Here is a 21601-nt window from a genome sequence, read left to right as displayed (position 1 = left end):
ATGGAGAGTATCAGTATAGAAGGGTGATGTATTGGGTGGATATCAGCAGAAGTGTATATCAAAAATACATCCCAAATTAAACACATAAACAATAACCTAAAGTAAAATCTACAGGTTTAAAGGGGAAGTTTATGAATTATGTTAAGTATATTTGGCTGCTAAGGTGTTTTTGGTACATACAAAAAAGTGCTGTATAAAACCAGTGGATGGATTGATGTAGTAGTGGATTGGTGGATGGATTGTTGTATAGATTAATGGATTGGTGAATTGATTGATTTATTTGTGGATTGTTGGATGGATTGATTGATTAGTGGATTTTTGGATTGATTGATGAACTAGTGGATTGATGGATGGATTGATAGATTGATGGATTGATAGATGGATTGGTGGATTGACGGATTAATGGATTGGTGGATGTTCTAGTGGATTGATAGATGGATTGGTGGATTGATGTACTAGTGGATTGGTGGATTGATGGATGGATTGGTGGATTGATGGATGGATTGGTGGATTGGTGGATTGATGTACTAGTGGATTGATGGATGGATTGGTGGATTGATGGATGGATTGGTGGATTGGTGGATTGATGTACTAGTGGATTGATGGATGGATTGGTGGATTGATAGATTGGTGGATTGATGGACGGATTGGTGGATGGATTAGTGTTTTTATGGATGAATGATTGATGAATTGAAGGACAGATTGGTTTGATGGGTAGATTGATGGATTTTTTTTACTATGTTTTTCAAAATCAAACCAAGACGTTTCTCGTGAGTAAGGTTTAAAAATATTATTTGTAATAATATGATCAATTATTTTGTTTAGATGTAAAAATATGTATGAATCAGCATTTATTCACTCCTCAGCTAAAATTCAACTGCTTTTCAACAGTTAAAATACTGGATGGGTTGGTGGCTGGATTGATTGGTGGATTGATGGATGGATTAATGGATTGGTGGATTGAAGGATTGATGAATTATGGATTATTGGGTTGGTGGATGGATTTGTGGCTATATGGAAGAACTGATGGACTAATTAATGAACTAATTGATGATGGCTGGATTGATTGGTGGATTGATGGATTGAATACATAAAAAATAAAAAATAATATATATACTGTACATTGTATGTAAAACATGAATGTGTGCATACCCATCTACAGTATCAGTGAATGTGTATGTAGTGTGATATATATTTAATATTCCTGTGTTTCCTGCAGTGACACTGATGTCCACACGGTGGGGTCGTTACTCAAGCTGTACCTGCGGGAGCTGCCGGAGCCGGTGGTGCCGTGGACTCAGTACCAGGACTTTCTGGACAGCAGCCTGATGCTGGACGCCACCACAGCGGCGGTGAGAGATTTTACACAGGGGTTTATTTCTCATTTATCGGCTTTTATAGAACTAAAAACAAATGCTGTGTATTTGAATTTGCCAGTCTTTAGGAAAGGTGGAAATAATTTGACATATTTTCCACTTTATCAGTAACTCACTTGAAGAGTCAAGAAAACATCAAGCCAAAAAAAACTAACAAAAACTGAGTATATACTACAGCTGAGATATTAAACAAATGTTCTTTTTAAATCAAATTTTTGCTTTTAGCATTTCTGAAAGTGATAATTGGGATAAAATAATTGTTGTAGCATTGTTTTGCATTTCCATTTTGCAACAATGCTCATTTTGTTTCCAGTTATAACTCCAAGATGCACTTTTACCACACTCATTGACTTATAGAAGTCTATATTTCAAATTACACACGATACATTATAAATACAGTGGCTTCAAAAAGTTTTTGTTTTTGCATTTTTGTCATACTTCCTTGTTTTTAGATTATCAAACAAACTGTAACATCAGAAGAATATAACCTATGTAAATATAAAAAGCACTTTTTAAATGATAAATGTATTTATTAAGGGGTAAAAAACTATAAAAAACTAATCTAGCCCTGAGTGAAGAAGTGTTTGCCCCCATAAATTAACTGTGATTAATCACATTTTTTAGAATCAAGAATTTACCAGAATCCTAAAGGAGAATGATGTCTGTCCATTTGTTTGTGACCTCAAGCTCAGGTGTGCTTGGGTTCTGCAGCAGGACAATGACCCAAAGCTCACAAACAAGTCCAGCACCTCTGAATGGATTAGAATAAAAACTAAATAAAGGTTTTGGAGGAATGGTCTGATTAAAGTCTGATTGAGACGCTGTGGATGATCTTAAAAAGGACTTTTATGCTGGAAAATCCTCCAACGTATCTGAATTAAAACAATTCTGTCTTTTTGCCGCCAAGAGTGGAAAAACAGGGTTATTAGATTTAGGGGGAAAACACTTTTTCATACAGCGCAATATTGGTTTGAATAGTTTATTTTCCTTTAATAAAAATTAATTTATCATTTAAAAAGTGCTTTTTATATTTACTCAGGTTATCTTTGGGTCGTAAATGTCTTCAAATATTAATATAATATTTTAATATAATATATTAATATAATTTTCCACAGGAATTAATAGTGTCACTAATAATAATGATAATAAAAATATATATTTTTTCTGCACAGGGGAGGGAAAAGCTGGAGAAACAGATCAGCCTGCTTCCAAAAGTCAACTACAACCTCCTCAGTTACATATGCAGGTACATCACACACCTGAGTTCACACCTGAGTTCACACCTGAGTTCACACCTGAGTTCACACCTGAGTTCACACCTGAGTTCACACCTGTTGAACTGTGCTCAAGTTTTGAACAGTGGATTTAAAAAAGTACTCATGGCTCCGGGAGGTCCAGCAGTCTAAAGTGCTGCCACTATCATCAGATCACCACTGGTTCGAATCCCGGTCATGCAGCTTGCTATCAGCTGCCGGAGCCCTGAGAGAGCACAGTTGCTCTTGCTCTCTCTGGGTGGATACAGTAGATGGCGCTCTTCTTTCCCCTCATCACTCCTAGGGTGATGTGGATCAGCAGAAGGCTGCGTCTGTGAGCTGATGTATCAGAACCGTGTCGCTGAAGGCGCTTTCCTCCGAGCGTTAGCGTTGTGATGCTACTCGGCAAAAAGAGTTCAAAAAGAGGCGGAGTCTGACTTCACATGTGTCGGAAGAGGAGGCGTGTTCTAGTCTTCTTAACCCTCCTGGAGCATCACAATCCTGATGAGTGGGTTGTGTATATTAAGGAGAAAACTGGGCAAAAAAATACATTTATTTTATAAATGTATTTTATTGAGATGTTTAAAGAGTAACTAACTAAACCCCCTTAATTTTAGGTGACTTCAACCTCAGCTCAAATTTGAAAAATGCAACAAAATACTAGTAGTAGTTTGGTAGTGGCAATGGGTGATGTATGGGTTTAGGGGCGAGGCTGAGCAGTACTACTAATCATATCCAGACCTGATTACTGACAGACCTGTAGAATCAAAAATCAAGAATTTACCAGAAAATCCTAATTTGTCTGTTTGTGACCTCAAGCTCAGGTGTACTTGGGTTCTGCAGCAGGACAATGACCCAAAGCTCACAAACAATCTTAAATGTATTTTATTAAAATCTCAATAAAATACATTTAAATTTGTGGTTGTAAGGAGACAAAATGCGAAAACGTTTAATGAACGAGGTATGAATACTTTTGCAACACACCGTATAATTGTATATGTTTATGTATTTGTATTTAAGGTTCCTGTTTGAGGTGCAGCAGCACTCCAAAGTGAACAAGATGAGTGTGGAGAATCTGGCAACCGTGATGGGAGTGAACCTGTTCAAACCACAAGTGGAGGACGCGATCAGCATGATGAAGGGTGAGATCTTCTCATTACCTCTAGATAGAAAAGGGGTGGTGATACTGAGATAATCGATAAAATCTCAAGATAATTCTCTACGATACTTCACAGTATCTGTGTTTCTGAAGAGGATAAAATACTCCTAAATACTCAAATACATGCAATTACTGTATAGATTTATTGGTGTTTAAGTTTCACACAATTTAACAATCGATATTAAATCACCACAGGTTTATTAAACCTATTCATTTAGGGATTATTATAGCGCCACCATGTGGAGTAATAAAGCAGTAACGTTAGTAAGTCTGATTCGGGGGCGGAGCTTAGTGAGTTATATAAAAATAATACATACCGAATGCACAACATATACGATAAAGTCGATATTTTGTCCAAACCTTAATCTAGAAGTGTTCACCTTAGGCAACAACTTGGAAAGTTGTTAGGTGTTATCTTGTGAGTGAAGTAGATTGACCCAAGTTCTTCAGCTTCCTTGCTACACAAGCCAAAAATCATGGGACATGCCAAAAGTCATGGGACATGCCAAAAGTGATGGAACTCCATACTGTGTTTATTATATAGTAATTAAATAATACTACATCATTGGAACAGACAAACTGTTCCTTACATGAACGGACCAATAGAAACTCTTCAAAATGACCTGAAATAAACTCATATTCTGAATCTGGAAGTTGTTCTTCATACTGTATCAGAAATTCATGATGCAGGGACCAATAGAAATGCTCCAAAATTACATCGAATATATTGACTTCCATTGAACAACAAAATGTTCATTTTTGGAGTTTTCATCATATCTTGTCAAATATATGTTTTATGCATACAGTGGCATTAAAAATTATTTGCCCTCCTACAGATTTATTTTATTTTTGCTTTTTTGTCATATTGGCATTTTTCTGATTATCAAACAAACTTTAATATCAGACAAATATAACCCAAGTAAATATAAAATTTATAAATTTATTTATTAAAGTGAAAAAAAAAACAACTATCCAAGCCAATCTAGCCCTGTGTGAAAAAGTATTTACCCCCTAAATCTAATAACTTTACTAATAATTCTCTACAGAATAGTTTTAATTCAGACACATTGGAGGATTTTTCAGCATAAACGTCCTGTTAAAAATCATCAACAGCATCTCAATCAGACTTTAACTAGCAGTGCTTTAAATGTTGTTCTGGGTTCTTCTGGAATCTCCTGGATGAGTTCTTCATGCCCTTTTGGAGTAATTTCGGTCGGCCGGTCACTCCTGGGAAGGTTCACCAGTGTTCCATGTTTTTTCTCCATTAGTGAATAATAGTGAATCACTGTGATTCTCTGGAGTCTCAAAGCTTTAGAAATAAATGACTTTTTAACCTTTTCCAGAATGATGGACAGTGTTGGGAGTAACGGCGTTACTTTTTTTCAGTAACGAGTAATCTAACTAATTACTCTGACTGTAACTATAACGCCGTTACCATTTCCGACACCCCGTTACTGCACGTTACTTTAGCAGCTCTATTAACTTTTTTTTTTTTTGTTGTAACTTCGCTTTGCCCTGGTTAACCCCTCCTCTGTCCGGTGAACTTGAGCTTCTGGCCGCTGTGCCTGTGGTTTGGCGTGGTAAAGTGAGGCACAATTGTGACGATTTGCTGCTCTAATCAATTCAGTGATTGCCGTGGACAACCCAAGTTCCGAATTAAGGACGTTAAGCTCTTTTTAGCTGCTCCGGTTTTTGTGGTGCTGCTGCTTTCTATTTTAGAGCTTAGATTCTCTGCCCGAACCTGACCTGACCCGAGGACCGACCCGAAATCAGGCTCCTATTTTTATTTTATATAAAGCTCTGGTGTGATAATCACAATGTTGCTAAGTAACCAATTATTATTGTTCACTAAAGCGAACGAAATAGCGAAAATTGAAAGTGAAAAAACATTTGTGTTAACTGAATCTAATAAAAACGGTAATTAAAAGGAAAAACATAACTATCTCGAACTGTATTTTGTGTTTATAAAACTAACTAAAACGAACTGAAATTACTGATAGAATACCCTCATTTTTGTGTTTAATTTATTTATAAGCGCTGTTTTCACTCTTGGAGTTGTACAGCGGGCGGTGTTGTGCCGATTCTGTTTGCTAAGCGGAGTCTGATTCAGCAGGGAGTCGGATTCAGCACAGCAGCAGCAGCTCGCGGCACCTCGCGGTCCGTGGCGATAGTTCTTGTTTAAAGCGCTCGTGCCGCAAAATACGACAGAAAACACTGAGAAACTGCAGAATTAATGTATGGGATTACAATATGAGCGCGAGGAGATAAAAGAGAAACAGGAGATACAGTGTGTGAGAACATTTACCTGTGAGTAGCTCATACCAGAAATCTCTCTCTCTCTCTCTCTCTCTTTCTCTCACGTTTATTAGATTGATCTCTCTGATAAGATGTGTGAAAACTAATAAAAACTAGCAAGCCCACCCTAAAAACATATGAAAACTGAATGAAAATGAAAATGAAAAAAAAAAAATTAAATTAAACTATAATAGAAATGAAAAAATGTAATCACGTGAACGCCTCCGCGTTTGACTTGCAGCACTGCTGTGTGTAGCTGTTCTTAAAAATCATTTAAATTAAATAATAGTTCTATGCTTCTATGTTACAGTGTTAATTAACATAATTCTGATCATATTTCACTCATTCAATCAGCCCGAAAACAGACAGTTCATATTTCGGGCTTGGGCAGAACGTGCTCGGGCTGGGTCGGGTCAGATTTTTTGGGCACGATCTAAGCTCTATTCTCTTTTGGTGAAGCTGTTATATTAATACCATTTTAACGGTCATTAGATTGCTGTTTTTGTCCATTATTTTGTTTTGTTTATATATACATATTTCCTTTGAGTGTGGCTTGGTTTGTTAAATTTCATCCCCAGACGCGTTTTTCATTTTTTTCCGTTTTTTTTCAGTATTACATGTTTTAGTAATTTTCTTTGGTTGTGTGGAGAATTTCGTTTTTTTTTTTTGAAATTCATTAGATTATATTTTTGTCAACATTTTGGGTTTATTTTCGTTTGTTATTTTTTGTTATTTTTCTAATAATAATAGTAAATGCATAATTGATTTCCTTTTTTTTTGACAGACAAATAATAAAAGTAACGCCATAGTTACTTTTACAGGTAACTAGTTACTTTTATAGTTGAGTAACTCCGTTAGTAACTCAGTTACTTTTTTTGGAGAAGTAACTAGTAACTATAACTAATTACTTTTTCAAAGTAACGTGCCCAACCCTGCTGATAGATGATCAATAACTTTGTTTTCCTATCTGTTGTTGAGTTTCTTCAGATGGGGGTGTAATACAATAATGTGTTGCTTTTTGGGATCTTTTATCTGCTTCATGTTGTCAGAAAAAGTCTATAATAAAAAAGTGATTTATTGATTCTACAGGTCTGGCAGTAATCAGGCCTGGTTGTGGTTAGTAGTGAAACTGAAATCAGCTTTATAAAAGTGTGAAATCATTTAGAAAGTGCTTTTCATATAAACTCAAGTTATATTTGTCTGTTATTAAAGTTTGTTCGTATGACAAAAATGCAAAAATGTAATATATGACTCATATTCTCACATTCTCACTCACATCTGCTCCTACAGGAACTCCTATGATTCAGAAGGTTATGACGGTGATGATTCGGCACCATGAGCTGCTCTTTCCTGCCCATAAAGACCTGCCCCCAACTCCGCCTCCCAGCAAGAAGACCAAGAGTCAGAAAGCCAGTAACCCTCGCAGCTTCGTGGGCTGGGAGTCTGCAGAGGTACTGCATCACTACGCATCACTACAATCAAGACAAGAACTACAATCAATCACTACAATCACTGTCCAACTTCTATTTGTGCACACGTTTCCATGCTATAATGTTTTTATCAACTGGAAAAGCTAACAATGCTAACATGTTAAAAATATTAGCTGCTTCAACCCTTATATTTCTATTTACTTAATGCTTTAACTCATAACTTTATTAATGATTTGGCACTGGACTGTTTGCAAGTTTGCAAGTACGCACCATGTGGCCTCGGTTGCTCGGTCCTGCCGCTTTGCGCTCTATAACATCCAAAAAATTAGACCGTTCTTGACGCAACAGGCCACCCAACTCCTGGTGCAAGCGGTCGTCATCTCACGCCTCGACTACTGCAATGCCCTGCTAACTGGCCTCCCGGCCTGTGTAGTAAAACCACTCCAGATGATCCAGAACGCAGCAGCACGTCTGATCTTCAACCAACCAAAACGGGCACATGTCACCCCGCTGCTCATTGAGCTCCATTGGCTACCAGTTGATGCTCGCATCAAATTCAAAACTCTTACTATCCCCTACAAGGTGATGACAGAACAGGCTCCTTCCTACCTGCACTCGCTCCTGAAGGCTTACGCTACCTCCCGGCCGCTGCGCTCCTCCAATGAACGTCGCCTCGCTTTGCCAAACATTCACACAAAGCAATCCAGACTGTTCTCATACAGAGTTCCCCAATGGTGGAACAAACTACCTTCCACTACCAGATCAGGAGAATCTCTCGCTATCTTTAATAAACTCCTGAAGACAGAGCTCTTCAAAGAGCACTTACTCTCCTAACACCTCTAACTAACTACCTTCTACTACCAGATCAGGAGAATCTCTCGCTATCTTTAATAAACTCCTGAAGACAGAGCTCTTCAAAGAGCACTTACTCTCCTAACACCTCTAACTAACTACCTTCTACTACCAGATCAGGAGAATCTCTCACTATCTTTAATAAACTCCTGAAGACAGAGCTCTTCAAAGAGCACTTACTCTCCTAACACCTCTAACTAACTACCTTCTACTACCAGATCAGGAGAATCTCTCACTATCTTTAATAAACTCCTGAAGACAGAGCTCTTCAAAGAGCACTTACTCTCCTAACACCTCTAACTAACTACCTTCTACTACCAGATCAGGAGAATCTCTCACTATCTTTAATAAACTCCTGAAGACAGAGCTCTTCAAAGAGCACTTACTCTCCTAACACCTCTAACACACTAACTACTTCTAACCTCATTTCCTTCTTCCTCTCCTTCACTCCTCTATCCTATTATTCCCCTTTGACCTCCTTTTATCCCTATCCAAAGATGTTTTACCTTTAAACTTATTTTACATTGTACTTGAATATTGTAAGTCGCTTTGGACAAAAGCGTCTGCCAAACGTAATGTAATGTAATGTAATGTAAGTTGATTTAACTACGTATTACATGCTTTTAAATTTTGAAATACAGAGAAATGTTTAGTACAACGAGTTTTTACTCATAAGTAAAACCCATCCATACAGGCAATGGTAACTTGCTCTGATAGCCTTCAACAATGAGGCTTTTGTAAAGCATAACAACAGAGTACACTAGGGAAGATAGACTGTGGGGGAGGGTGGGGGGTCGACTACCTACACACTGATGGTAAGTAAAGGCAAGATGGAGAGACATGCACTATGCAAATAAATAAATTTTTTTAGAAAACCTATGTAGTTAAGACCAGGGGCCTGATTCATTAGTTGCCACAAAAAATAAAATTAATAAAAAAAATTAATAATAATAATCTGTATATATATATATATATATATATATATATATATTTCACCTTTGAATTGAGCATAAACATAATACTACATAGAATATATATAAAGCAGAATAAAATACGGGATGCATCGACACTTTGTACATGCAGACAAAAATCCTTAATCTTCTGTTCTTAATCTTGGTTTATGTGGTATGAACTAATTAATATGCTTATATGTTAATTATTATGTTATTTTCACTTGCAGTTCCATGCTTTACCACATGATGTCACTAATTCCCGCTCTTTTTTCAATCTTATAAAGACATACAGACACCTTATAACCTCGATTAAATATATATTTTCTGATCCTGTGAATTTTCCCTTTTTAAGCTACAAAGTTTTTGCGTGACATGTTTAAGTTGTGGCCACCACATGCCCACACACGTCCTCTCTCTCTCTCTCTTTTTCCGCAGTGCGAGGTTTCGTCCCTGTCCGAGTCCCCAGAAGAAGAGGAGGTGGACACGCCGGAGATCGAGAGGAGAGGACAGCAGTCTTTTGACTCAGGCTCAGAGTTTGGACCCATTTCCCCGTCCTCTCCGTCCTCCTCGTCTCCCACAGGAGGAGGAGACATGTGGTCTGGAAGCCCCAGGAAGCGGACGCAGACCCTGCCCAGCCTGGGCGGCCCCGCGGTGGGTAAAGTGTCTCGGGAGCCGTCCTGGGACCGCTGGAGCCGCCTGCCGGGGTGCTTCGACGAGAAAGACGAGAAAACGCTGTCTGAGGACATCTTTAAAATCCTGGACCTGCAGAAGGTCCAGCTGTTCCCGGGGAGACAGAGCAGTGAGGACAAACCTGCGGCCGAGGATCCGGTGCTGGAGAGGAGAGGAAGTGATGTCACCATCGTTCAGGAGAATCTTCCGGAAGCGAAAGAGACAGTGGTGGCGACGGCGACGGACACGAAACCACAAGGAAGCCCTCAACAAAGTGCACCAATCACGGCTAAAGAGGAGAAAGCCACGCCCACTACTGGAGCATCTCCATCACAGAACCTCACAGCAAACCAGAAAGACCAGAGTACCGACCAGCAGGACCTTATCGTCAGGTACCTGATCTGTTAATATTTTATTATGTAGAACCTCTATAATATGGCCTGTCACGATACCATTTGTTTTTTGTGCACGATATATCATCCCAGAAAGTATTGCGATAAACGATAGTCATTTTAAGATTATCTTAACATCATTGACCTGGTTATGCTGTATTAGTATCATTAGGTCAATGATGTTAAGATAATCTTAAAATGACTATCGTTTATCGCAATACTTTCTGGGATGATATATCGTGTTACTGTTATTCATAATTATTTTTATTCTATTTGCAATTTTTTACGCTGTTCCTTCCACAGCTTTCAACAAAAAAATGCATAATTTTGCGAGATGTTAGAAACTAGAATTACTGAATTACGTTGCTTGTGCTTTTTGTAGTGATTTGTGGTACAGTTTTCGTACAATGGACATTTTTAGTAGATTTTAGGGCCACTTTTGATGTAAATGCCCAGAAATTGCAGTAAATGTCCGGAAAATTCTGTAAAGATTGGAAACCACCCCCAGAAACCATTTGAAACCGTTCCACTGTAGCTCTGGCTGTATGTTTAGGGTCATCGTCTTGTCGGAAGGTCTCAAGTCTTTTTTACAGCCTCCAACAGGTTTTTATATCTATCCATCTTCCTTCTATCAATTCTGATCAGCTTCCTAACTGGGCATCCCCACAGAATGATGCTGCCACCACCATGTTTCACAGTTTACCATTTTATTTGATTTTGTTTGATTTCGTTATACTTCACAATTATGTGCTACTTTGTGTTGATCTATTACTTAAAATCTTGATAAAAAAAAAAAATAAGTTTGTGGTTGTGAGGAGACAATATGGAAAAGTATAAATGGTATAAATACATACCATTTTTTAAAGCCTCTGTATGTTTTTTGTGTGTTTTTAGTCTCCAGCAGAGGAATAAGGAGTTGGGTGCGACGGTGGCGGAGCTTCAGTCCCAGCTGGAGGCCGAGCGTCGCCGTAAATCTGCTCTGGAGATTCTGCTGCGTAACGCAGAGCGCAGCAGAGACGAAGCTCTGAGACGCAACGAGCAGCTGGACAGGGACATCCAGGACTTCCTCAACAAGTCCAGAGCTGGACCAGTATAGGACACTGGACTGCTTTGGACTCTGGACTGTTTTTTGGAACTGGCTGGTATGATAAGGAAGTTCTACTGGGTTTATTGGTCCTTTAATTTCCGTAGGATCTGTTTTTTTATCAGTGGACTGGAATAAAAGATTTAGGAGTCTTTATTTTCTATTTAAACGCACTTAAAGGACATTAATATATGAAATTTATAAAATTAGGTAATAAAGACTGGGTGCCCTCTGCGAGGTATCATTTATTTTTTTTAGTGAAGATGTTTTATAATATATCATAAATACAGGTGAAACAATAATCGGCAGGTACCGATAGTTGTTTGGGGATGTGTGTCCGATGTTTTCAGAACAGAACGATCTAATGTTCTAAAATAAACCCAAACACTGTGTTGGTGTGAAATACCTGCTAGTGCCATTGAGTGCTGTAATTGTGTGAGTGTCATTGGTTGCTGTATCTGAGAGAGTGCCAGTGACCTGTGTGAGTGCCTGTGTGAGTTCCAGTGACTACTGTGGCTGCTGCACCTACAAATGCCAATGGCTGCTGTACCTGTGTGAGTGCCAATGAGTGCTGTATTTGCATGTGTCAGGGCTTGTTCCACCTTTGTGTGCCAATGAGTGCTGTACCTGTGTGAGTGCCAATGAGTGCTGTGTTTGCATGTGTCAGGGCTTGTTCTACCTTTGTGTGCCAATGAGTGCTGTACCTGTGTGAGTGCCAGTGACTGCTGTGGCTACTGCACCTCCAAATGCCAATGGCTGCTGTACCTGTATGAGTGCCAGTGATCGATCTACCTGTGTGAGTGCTAGTGACTGCTGTACCTGTGTGTGTGCCAATGAGTGCTGTATCTGTATGCATCAGGGCTTGTTCTAACCGTGTGAGTGCCAGTGAGTGCTGTACCTGTGTGAGTGCCATTGGTTGCTGTAACTGTGTAAGTGCCAGGTACCTGTGCGAGTGCCAATGAGTGCTGTATTTGCATGTGTCGGGGCTTGTTCAACCTATGTGTGCCAATGAGTGCTGTACCTGTGTAATTGCCGGTGACTGCTGTACCTGTATGAGTGCCATTGACGGCTGTACCTGCATGTGTCAGGGTTCATTTTACCTGTGAAAATGCCAGTGACTGCTGTACCTGTGTGAGTGCCAGTGAAAGCTGTACCTGAGTGCCAGTGCCTGCTGTACCTGTGAGCGCCAATGACTGCTGTACCTGTGTGAGTGCTAGTTACTGCTGTACCTGTGTGAAAGTGCCAGTGCGTGCTGTACCTGTGTGAGTGCCATTGGCTGCTGCACCTACATGTACCAATGGCTGCTGTGTGTCAGTGACTGCTGTACCAGAGTGTGCCAGTAATACTTTAGAATTAATGTAATATAATTTTTAATAAAAGTTTTTTTGTTAAGAAGTGATGTGAAGTGTGTTCTTTGAGCTCAGAATACACACTGGTTGCTGAGTATAAACCAGATTCAGCCCAATTCAAGCACGTCCGGTGCCTAATCAAAGCCGATACTGCCATAAATTAACCAAACTCAGGCTGAAACTTCTAATGCATGCTGGGTTTTGGACTTTTTCACATTTTCCTTTATAAAACAAGGTTTGGAGCCAAAAAGCAAGACAGCGAGAGTGTCCGCGAGTGTGTCCAAGAGTGTGGGATTTAGGCACAATATCGTGCCATTAGAAATAAACAAACGATCAACAGAGGGAAAACATTACGTAAGAAAGGAAGGAAGGACTGCTGGCGGGATTGACAAAAATTGACAGAGAAACATCAGGCCTTCTCCAGATCAACAAGAAAACATCCAGTGGCCTCTTGATAATCTGCAGTTGGGTCGTCCATAGCAGAAGCACAGATTCCAGACGGTCCAAGAATGTTTGTCTGAGATGTTTCTGGAAGGTTCTGCGCAACACGGTCGGTGACAACGGCCAAGCCAGTCGGCGATAACCAACGCAATCGGCGAGTGTGAAAAGACGAACGTGAGCAAGAGAGGAATGCTGGAACGTTCGGTCACTAGGTCAGCTTTCTTCTGCTCACTTTTCTGAGGAACCATCTTTGGCACCTTTGACCTTATACGTCATTTGCAATCAGAGACACATGAGGCAGCCTTTCGCATATCTGACCCCCATCCTGGACCTTTCCTTTGTTAAGTGCTGGGAGATGTTCCCCTCATTCACACTGATCTCAGACCTGTTGCTAAGTTCACTCAGTACCCAGTACAAGTCCCTCAGGCTTGCTGGAGCTGATCCCAAACCAGCTCTAAGTAGTGCACAGGGTGGGCTACTCCTAAATGCCTTGGAGAATTTGAACTACGCAGAGCATTGCTGCTGGATGTGACCGTATTCACTATGCGGGGCCACACCAGGGGACATTTTGACGTACCCTCGGCCCCGCTGCAGATTTCTACCGGCTGCAAGGCCTCCTCGGTCCCAGAACAACCGAGATAAGGATTTCCCAGCACTTCCGAAAAGGCTGTTTGCTTAACGCGTGAGCGTCACCAACGAAGGACTGCTACTTTGGAAGCCACCGCTCTGACAGCCAGGCACTGATAAGGATGTCAGGGCAGTGGAGGGCGGAGAGTAGAGATGTTTTCAGTGCAAAGCAAAAGTAAACTGCAAATTATACTTCAGAAATATCTACTTTACATTACTTTGCATTTAGCGGATGTGTTTTTTCCCAAAGCCACAGCAGTAGGTAATTTGTTTTACCATTGGGGAACTCAGTATGAAATCTTTTCACAAATCACAAATAAAAAAACATTTTTAGCATTAAGTTCTTGAAGATTTGAGACTGAAGATTGCTGGACTTGGAATAGTCCATCATGAGTCAGCAACTTCTTCCTAATGGGAAGTAATTACTATTATTCCACATATGTGTTTCCTAAATGTTTTATTTTGAGGCATATGTTGCCAAGAGTTACACCCTTTTAAATGTCAGAATCTTTGTAAAAACTATTTTCTTCTTAATGACATTTGTTGAAAAAGACCCCTTGCCTTTTGCGATAGTTTCAGATTTTTTTGGCATTGTATTCTTGAAGATTGGAGACTGAGTGTGTAAGTTATGCAATGGTACAATAAATGTTCACAAAAATTTGCAACAGAAATGTTTCTTTATGATTCTTTGAATGGATGTATGGTTTTAGGGGGGGAAACTAAAATTTCGTACAATTGCATTGCCTAAAAGAAGACTTATTGGTCCCCATGAATCAGCAACTTCTTCCTAAAAAGTGAAATCATTTCTGTGATCTCCACTAAGATCACACAGTGTTTCTGAACTCACAACAACAAAGAACCTTCAGTCGTTTCTTTTGATTCACATTCATGTTTCCTAAACGTTTATAATTGTGGATTATATGTTTCCATGAGTCACGCCCTTCTAAACCATGGTAAACCTCAAAGATCTCCAGTATAAATTCCTGCTAGATGGTTCTTTGTTGAGGACATGGCTCCTCACACCTCATTTCATTTCAATTTCCAACATCAATTTCCCTGTTTTGATGAGTCGTGTCCCCAGATATCATCCGACAAAACTCCAAAATATCAAGACCTCTTAACAACTTTGTCCGAAAGAAACGCTCAATGAAGCGGTCGCCCAACACTTGAACCACACCATTGGAAAAGCAAATAAACAGTAGGCCCAAATCTTCCCTGGCTCACCCACCCAAACAAAAAAACACCCTAACAAGGAAGGGGCTTCTGCTGGTATCGGACCAATGTTTACAAAGTCCTCATTAAGGAAAGAAAGTAGATAACGTAACGTACACACACACACACACATACACACACACTGGGACACCACCAGCAGCAATGCAGAACTTCCCAGCTCATAGATAAGGGTCAGAGCAGGAGATAGTGAGAGAGCAAGAGAGAGAGAGAGAGAAAGAGAGAGAGAGGAAAATACACAAGAAAAGAAGAAAAGAGATGCCACAGTAGAGCTCAGTGAAGTCACCCTTCAAGCCAAACTCTTCAGACATCAAACAAACATCAAAAGGTGTACGAAGGAATAAATACGCCAAGATCTGGACCACCAGGAGCACTGCACCGCTGTGACCATCAGCGTCCAGCAACTCTAGGCAACACAGAGCAGGAAACCAACACCAGCATTCAACTTTCACCAAGCTTATTTTCTTGCAAGAACCTTCAGGAACCATCTGGATCTGCAAGGGCATTCAGGGATCTTTTTTTTTTTGCGACACAGGCTTGGGATTAGTCAATTTCTTTCTGTATCTACTGGATCTACCAAGATTTTTTTCTTCTTGTGTAAGACCTCCTGCACATTGGAAAGCGCCTACAGCTGATACAAGCTACCCCACACCCCTTTTTGCCCCTCTAACCATGGCAGCCACTGGGGTTTGGAAACATGGGTTTGTCATCGCCACCTTGTCTTTTCTACCCTTTCTCCTGCTTCTCTTGGTGCCTCTTTCCCCGGGAGACTCCAGCCCTATCAGCTCCCCGGAGAGACACCGTCCTGCCCCGGGGCTAGAGGACGGGCGTGGAGGGTTTGTGGACCCTTCCTTTCTGGAGCAGGACAGTGAGGTGGACTTGCAGAGCTTGCTGGAGAATCTCAAAGGGCAGTTCCTCAGAACCTTCAACCTGACGGGCCGTGGGCCACCTATGCAGCCTGGTGCACCACGAGTGGAACCACCAGAGTACATGCTGGAGCTGTACAACCGATTTGCCAACGATCGCACTGCCATGCCGTCTGCCAACATTGTGCGCAGCTTCAAGACCGAAGGTAAGGTTTTTATTAAAAGATGTTTTCTTCATAAGTTTGTTCGAAATCTATTCTCAATTAAACAAATATAAAAGTGACATTATGGGAATTGTTAGTACATTGTGGCCCTTACTCATAATTTTACTCATTCTGCTGTTGATGTGGTTGCACTTCACAGACTCCTCCCTGAGCAACGTTGGAAGCGATGGCGTAAGGCGTCACCCTCTCCTCTTCAACGTTTCAATCCCGCATCACGAACGAGTAATGGCGGGAGAGTTACGCCTCTACACCCTCGTCCAAGCTGACCGCCACCTGTACGCTGGCGTTGACCGCAAGGTCACCATTTACGAGGTGGTACAGCGGGCCATAAACAGTAGTCAGCCCAGACGAGGAGACGTTTTTGAAGAAGGAGGAGAAAAAGAAGAAGAGACGCAGTTTGTGGAGTTGGCCTCTCGGCAGGTGTACGGTATGGACAATGGCTGGGAGTCGTTCGACATGACTTCCGCCATCCATCACTGGCACAAGTCTGACTCCAGCACGACCCACAGACTGGAGGTCCATATCGCAAGTATAAACACACAGAACATGGCTGAGCAAAATGAGTCCGAGGTCGGAGGCTCTTCTACGGGAGGGAAAATGGAAATCGACACCAGCCCGGAAGAGAAGCACAAACCTCTGATGATCGTTTTCTCCAACGACCAGAGCGGCGACCACAGAGGCGACAAACAGGAGCTGAGCGAAATGATCAAGCACGAAACGCCTGGCCCCGGACTCAACGATAACCTGGAGCTGGAGTTCACAGACCTCTTGGAGGAGCTGGGGACTGTGGGACACGGAGGACAGGACAAAGAGGAGGAACCGGATGAGGAAGCTCTCCTCCAGATGCGATCCAACCTCATCTATGATACAGCGTCCAGGATTAGAAGGAATGCAAAGGGCAACCAGTGCAAGAAGAGCTCCCTCTACGTTGACTTTAAAGACATCGGCTGGGACTCTTGGATCTTAGAACCTCAAGGATACGAGGCTTACGAATGCACTGGGATCTGTTCTTACCCCCTGACCAAGCACGTCACTCCAACTAAGCATGCCATCGTGCAGACTTTGGTCAGCATCAAAAGTCCAGACAAGGTCGCCAGAGCTTGCTGTGTCCCCACAAAGCTTGATCCCATCTCGCTGCTGTACCTGGACGATGCAGGGGTGGTCACCTACCAGTATAAGTTTGAGGGAATGGTGGTGGCAGAGTGTGGTTGCAGATAGTCCTCATTGGGCCTAAGGGCTTGAGGTCTTGACTTTGGATTGGAGTGGTTCTTGGCCAAAGATACTGAGAAAAGAGGGACCTTTGTATGTCTTAGTTTCAGAGGAGAAAAGACTTTTATGAAACTGTGAACCAGGAGGAAGTAGTTCAGGACCAAGCAGACCAAGGCCAAGATCAACACAGAAGAAGGATGGCTCCTTTGCGAACTCAAATTCCTACGTGGAATCTAGAATTACTGAACGGACAAGGTGTTGGGAAACTTTCAGCATTGTGATATGACTGCATTGTGGCGTAACTGTGGACTTGGCGCTTATTATAAAATTATAAGAGAGTTATATTAAAACCTTACGTTCATTTCAGGAACAGAAAAAGGGAACGCGAAGAGCGAAAGACATTAAGACTTAAAATTTGTATAAGTCATGATGGCTCTGACTAATCTCTGCGTAGGAAGTTCTAAATTGAGGAGAACTTGCAGAACATCCCCCTTGATGAAGTGCAATAACTTATCACAAATCATCAAAAAAAAAAAAATCATAGTCAGAATGTATAGAAAAGCAGATAAAAACAGATAAGAAGAGCATCTTTTGGAATTACTTTTCCAAACCAATTCGCCTATTGGCCAATTTCTTTAACCAGTTGCAACAACCACGTTGGACTGCTGGTTCTTTCAATTTTCAACATTTCAAAATCAACAAAGCTCTAAACTGTGGGCGGGCTCTAAACCCACCCAAGAGGGCCAACGAACTCCAAACACTCTAGGGTCATCCTAATGACCCTGGCAGAGGCAAGATGCCTGCAAAACCGCCTAGATCCAGTCTCCTCAGAGGCCTATCTGCATCCCCCCTCTGCCCTGTGTCAATACGCCGTTTCCTGCTCGGCTGAATGCATTTGATATGGACCATCCCAGGCAGAGCAGCTTTGTTATCTGGGAAGTCTTCTCTCGAAAGGAAATGTGTGAAACTAAGCAGAATGATTTGGAGTGAGATGTACTCTCTGAGGTCCATGAGAACAGAAATCTCTAAAGCTCAAAGCTACAAACTCCAACGAGTTTTCCTTTCCTAGTGCATGTTTTGCTTCATGTAGACACTATTTATATTGCCAAAAAATATAATGAGGACCAGGTACTGTACTGGAGTCCTTCTATTGCAGGTTTTGACCAGATCTATAATCTATTTGGCTTTCTTTTCTTTGCCCCATGCTTGACCTCGTTTTTGATCTCTCACCCTGGAATTCAAAGAGAAAGTAGCACTTCTGATAGCTGAGATACTATCAGGTCAAAATAAAGAGCAGATGTAGGGAAACCGTACGGTCTTTCCAGTGTCCAAACTGGCGGTTGGGAGTAGATGTGTGTTGGGAATAGATGTGGTTGATGTGGTGGATGTGGGGTGCAGGGGGTTATCTAGGCTCTTTGCCTTGCATGGCGTGTGAGCTGAGCTCCCAGTCCTTAATCGGTCTGAGATAAGAAGGTGTTGGGGCTGAGAAACATGCGACTGGCCATTCCAAGCAACTGCGGAGGTGGGAACGAAGGCTGTCAAGATTCTGAACTTCTGAAGTCCCAGAGAAAGAATGAAGTCATCATTTGCAGAGACAGACGCAGACATCTTCCTCTCAATGGTTTGATTTTTTAGCTTCTTCTTCTTTTTCTTCTTCTTTCTCAGACCGAGAGAATAGAGGAAAAAGTATGACCTCAACTTTTAAGAAGCTTCTGGACAATATACAGTGCTCCAGATTACAACAAGGACATTCAATTTGATTGTTGACTCATTTATGCAATAAAAAAAAAATCTGTAAAGTGCCTAATAAAGCAATTGGGTCAACTTTAGCATTTTGCGTAAGGGACGTGTGGTGGAAGAAGTGGTGGCTAGTGTAGTGGTGGCATCAAATAAGTACTGAGACACCTTCTCGTTCCTTGGTTCTTTCCAAAGTAAGTATTTTAAAAAGGTATTACAAAAGAGTGTTTCCTCCTCAAAAGCATTGCTTGGAACATTGCATTCAGCCACTAGTTAGCCACAAATTTTAAGTTATTTCAGAAAAGGTCATGATATTGGATGATCACCACACCAACTTATCTCATCCAAAAGTATTGCATGGAGATGGTGTTCCAGAGATGTTCCAGAGAACATTAAAGGGGATTTATACCAACTGATTCACGTTACCAGTTTCAGAAAGTCCTATTCAATTGGCAATAAGTCTCTACAGCTGTTTGTGCAAAGTGAATTTGCAATGGATGCCAACTAAAGTTTGGACATACAGTTTTGCATCGCATCCTTTGCTAAACTGACTCTTCTGTGGACATTTTTTCGGATTGCCTTTTCTTTTCTTTTCTTATTGATGACAAACTGACTTTTTCGGACTAGGACTCTAACAGGGACCTTATTGGACCTTATCGGACCTATCGATAAAGTGTAACTGCTAAAAACTGACAAGACTGAGGTTCCTTCAAACCTGTCCACATCATGAAGCTCCTGAAATATGGTTTTTGTACTGCTGCTTTAAGACAAATGCCTATTTATTGACTAATTTATTAATTTTATTGTGTATTTTAAGTCATTTTGTATAGCAGTATATGTAAATAGATACACTACAGACACAGATGACACAGATGACGGTTTATACGGTTTATAGAGCTCTTCTGTTGTTGTGCCTCACTAATGCCTGTACAATGCTCGAGTCAAGAAACTGCCTGAGCAGCTTTGATAAACTGCATTTGAGCAGATGCGGGGATTTGGGATGCTGTGCAGATCTTTCAAAAAAATCACCCCCCTCTAAAAAACAGCAGATATATTTAGACGCAGGACCCTTTATTTAAACACAGCATGGCGGAGCAGCAATTCATCACTTTTAACTTTCCATTCAGAGCCACTGAGTGTTATCTGCGCCGGGGCCAAAAGTGTTAGAAACCTCTGAACTCATGGGAAACTGAGTGAAAAAGTGAAAACGCTAAAAGCTAATGACCACATCCAGCGATCTGCTCAAATACACAAAGTCCTGCGGTCTCCTGTTGCTGCTCTCGTGACGTTTTTTTTTTTCCTCTGCTTTAAAGAAATATTCACTCTTCTGTGGATTTTGGGACTTATTGATGTTGAAACAGTGATGTATTTGTATTGTATCTCCTGTCATGAATGTAAATAAACTGTAAAAAGACTGTGAAAGAAAATGCCGTCTAGTGTCTTAGTCTACGAATAGTAATACTATTTATTAATATATCCTAATACTTAAATGTTTAAAAGATAATATTTGGGTTTATGTATAATGGACTCATTTTACATCTCAGAATGCAATCACCAGAATTAATTATTTAGCCATGCAAATATTAACTTTCTTTTTAAACAGATTTGTTAGGATTAAAATAAAATAAGTTTTATTACTTTCTTTAGGGTTCAGACCTGTACCCGTTACATTAAAGGCAATAAAGGCCACTAAAACAACTAAATCTGTCAACGTCTAAGTCTGTTCTTGCCCTGAAAATAAGTAAATTCATATTCTACAAAAAAAAAAACGACAATTTCAACTTATTTCAGAAATATTATACATCAATATATTGATTCACTGCAGGACTCTTATTATTTATTGTTCACACTTTTAATTCCACCTTAAAATATATCCCCTTCCACCTTAAAAAAAAGCATATGTGTTACACTAAGCCTGTAATAATGTTAAGTGATATATTTCTGCTTATGACCACAGTCCACATACATCTAAATGTTCCACCTTAAAAGCATGACACAATCAGTTCACAGTACCTAAAAAAACACATCTTCAGCCTGAAGCCTGTGTGGAACTACAGCAGCATTTAAGGTGGAATGTTAAATTATGATAAATTAGCAACATTAGGAATTTGGAAAAATAACAGCATTTAAGGTGGAATGGTAAATTAGCAGCATTTAAGGTGGAATATAGTAAATTAGCAGCATTTAAGTTGGAATATGGCAAATCATCATTTAAGGTGAGTTGGTAAATTAGCAGGCAGCATTTAAGGTGGAATGGTAAATTATCAGCATTTAAGGTGGAATATAGTAAATTAGCAGCATTTAATGTGGAATACGGTAAATAAGCACCTTTTACGGTGGGGTGGTCAATTAGCAAAATTTTAGGTGCAATGGTAAATTAATAGCATTTAAGGTGAAATGGTAAATTAGTAGCATTTAAGGTGGGATGGTAAATTATGGTAAATTAGCAGCATTT

At 40.5% G+C, this 21601-nt stretch overlaps 2 protein-coding genes across 2 annotated transcripts in view; both read left to right on the top strand.

Moving 5' to 3' along the window:
• arhgap25 (Rho GTPase activating protein 25) overlaps positions 1-12876 on the top strand; it is a 43966-nt gene extending 31090 nt beyond the window's left edge. Inside the window, exons 6-11 of the mRNA XM_022664717.2 lie at positions 1220-1352; positions 2549-2622; positions 3650-3771; positions 7374-7534; positions 9754-10379; positions 11274-12876. Of these exons, the coding sequence (XP_022520438.2) occupies positions 1220-1352; positions 2549-2622; positions 3650-3771; positions 7374-7534; positions 9754-10379; positions 11274-11475 (1318 nt within the window). The 3' untranslated portion in view covers positions 11476-12876. The remainder of the gene's footprint in view (positions 1-1219; positions 1353-2548; positions 2623-3649; positions 3772-7373; positions 7535-9753; positions 10380-11273) is intronic.
• A 2352-nt stretch (positions 12877-15228) lies between these two features.
• On the top strand, positions 15229-20818 carry bmp10 (bone morphogenetic protein 10). The gene is made up of 2 exons (XM_007228785.4): positions 15229-16182; positions 16340-20818. The coding sequence occupies exons 1-2, from the start codon at positions 15783-15785 to the stop codon at positions 17416-17418; spliced, it is 1479 nt and encodes a 492-aa protein (XP_007228847.3). The 5' UTR covers positions 15229-15782; the 3' UTR covers positions 17419-20818.
• The last annotated feature ends 783 nt before the right edge of the window (positions 20819-21601 follow it).

This window comes from Astyanax mexicanus, chromosome 22 (assembly GCF_023375975.1).
Source record: "Astyanax mexicanus isolate ESR-SI-001 chromosome 22, AstMex3_surface, whole genome shotgun sequence".
Classification (NCBI taxonomy): domain Eukaryota; kingdom Metazoa; phylum Chordata; class Actinopteri; order Characiformes; family Acestrorhamphidae; genus Astyanax; species Astyanax mexicanus.
The sequence above is the reverse complement of the archived record's forward strand: the minus strand, read 5'-3'. Positions and strand labels throughout refer to the sequence as shown.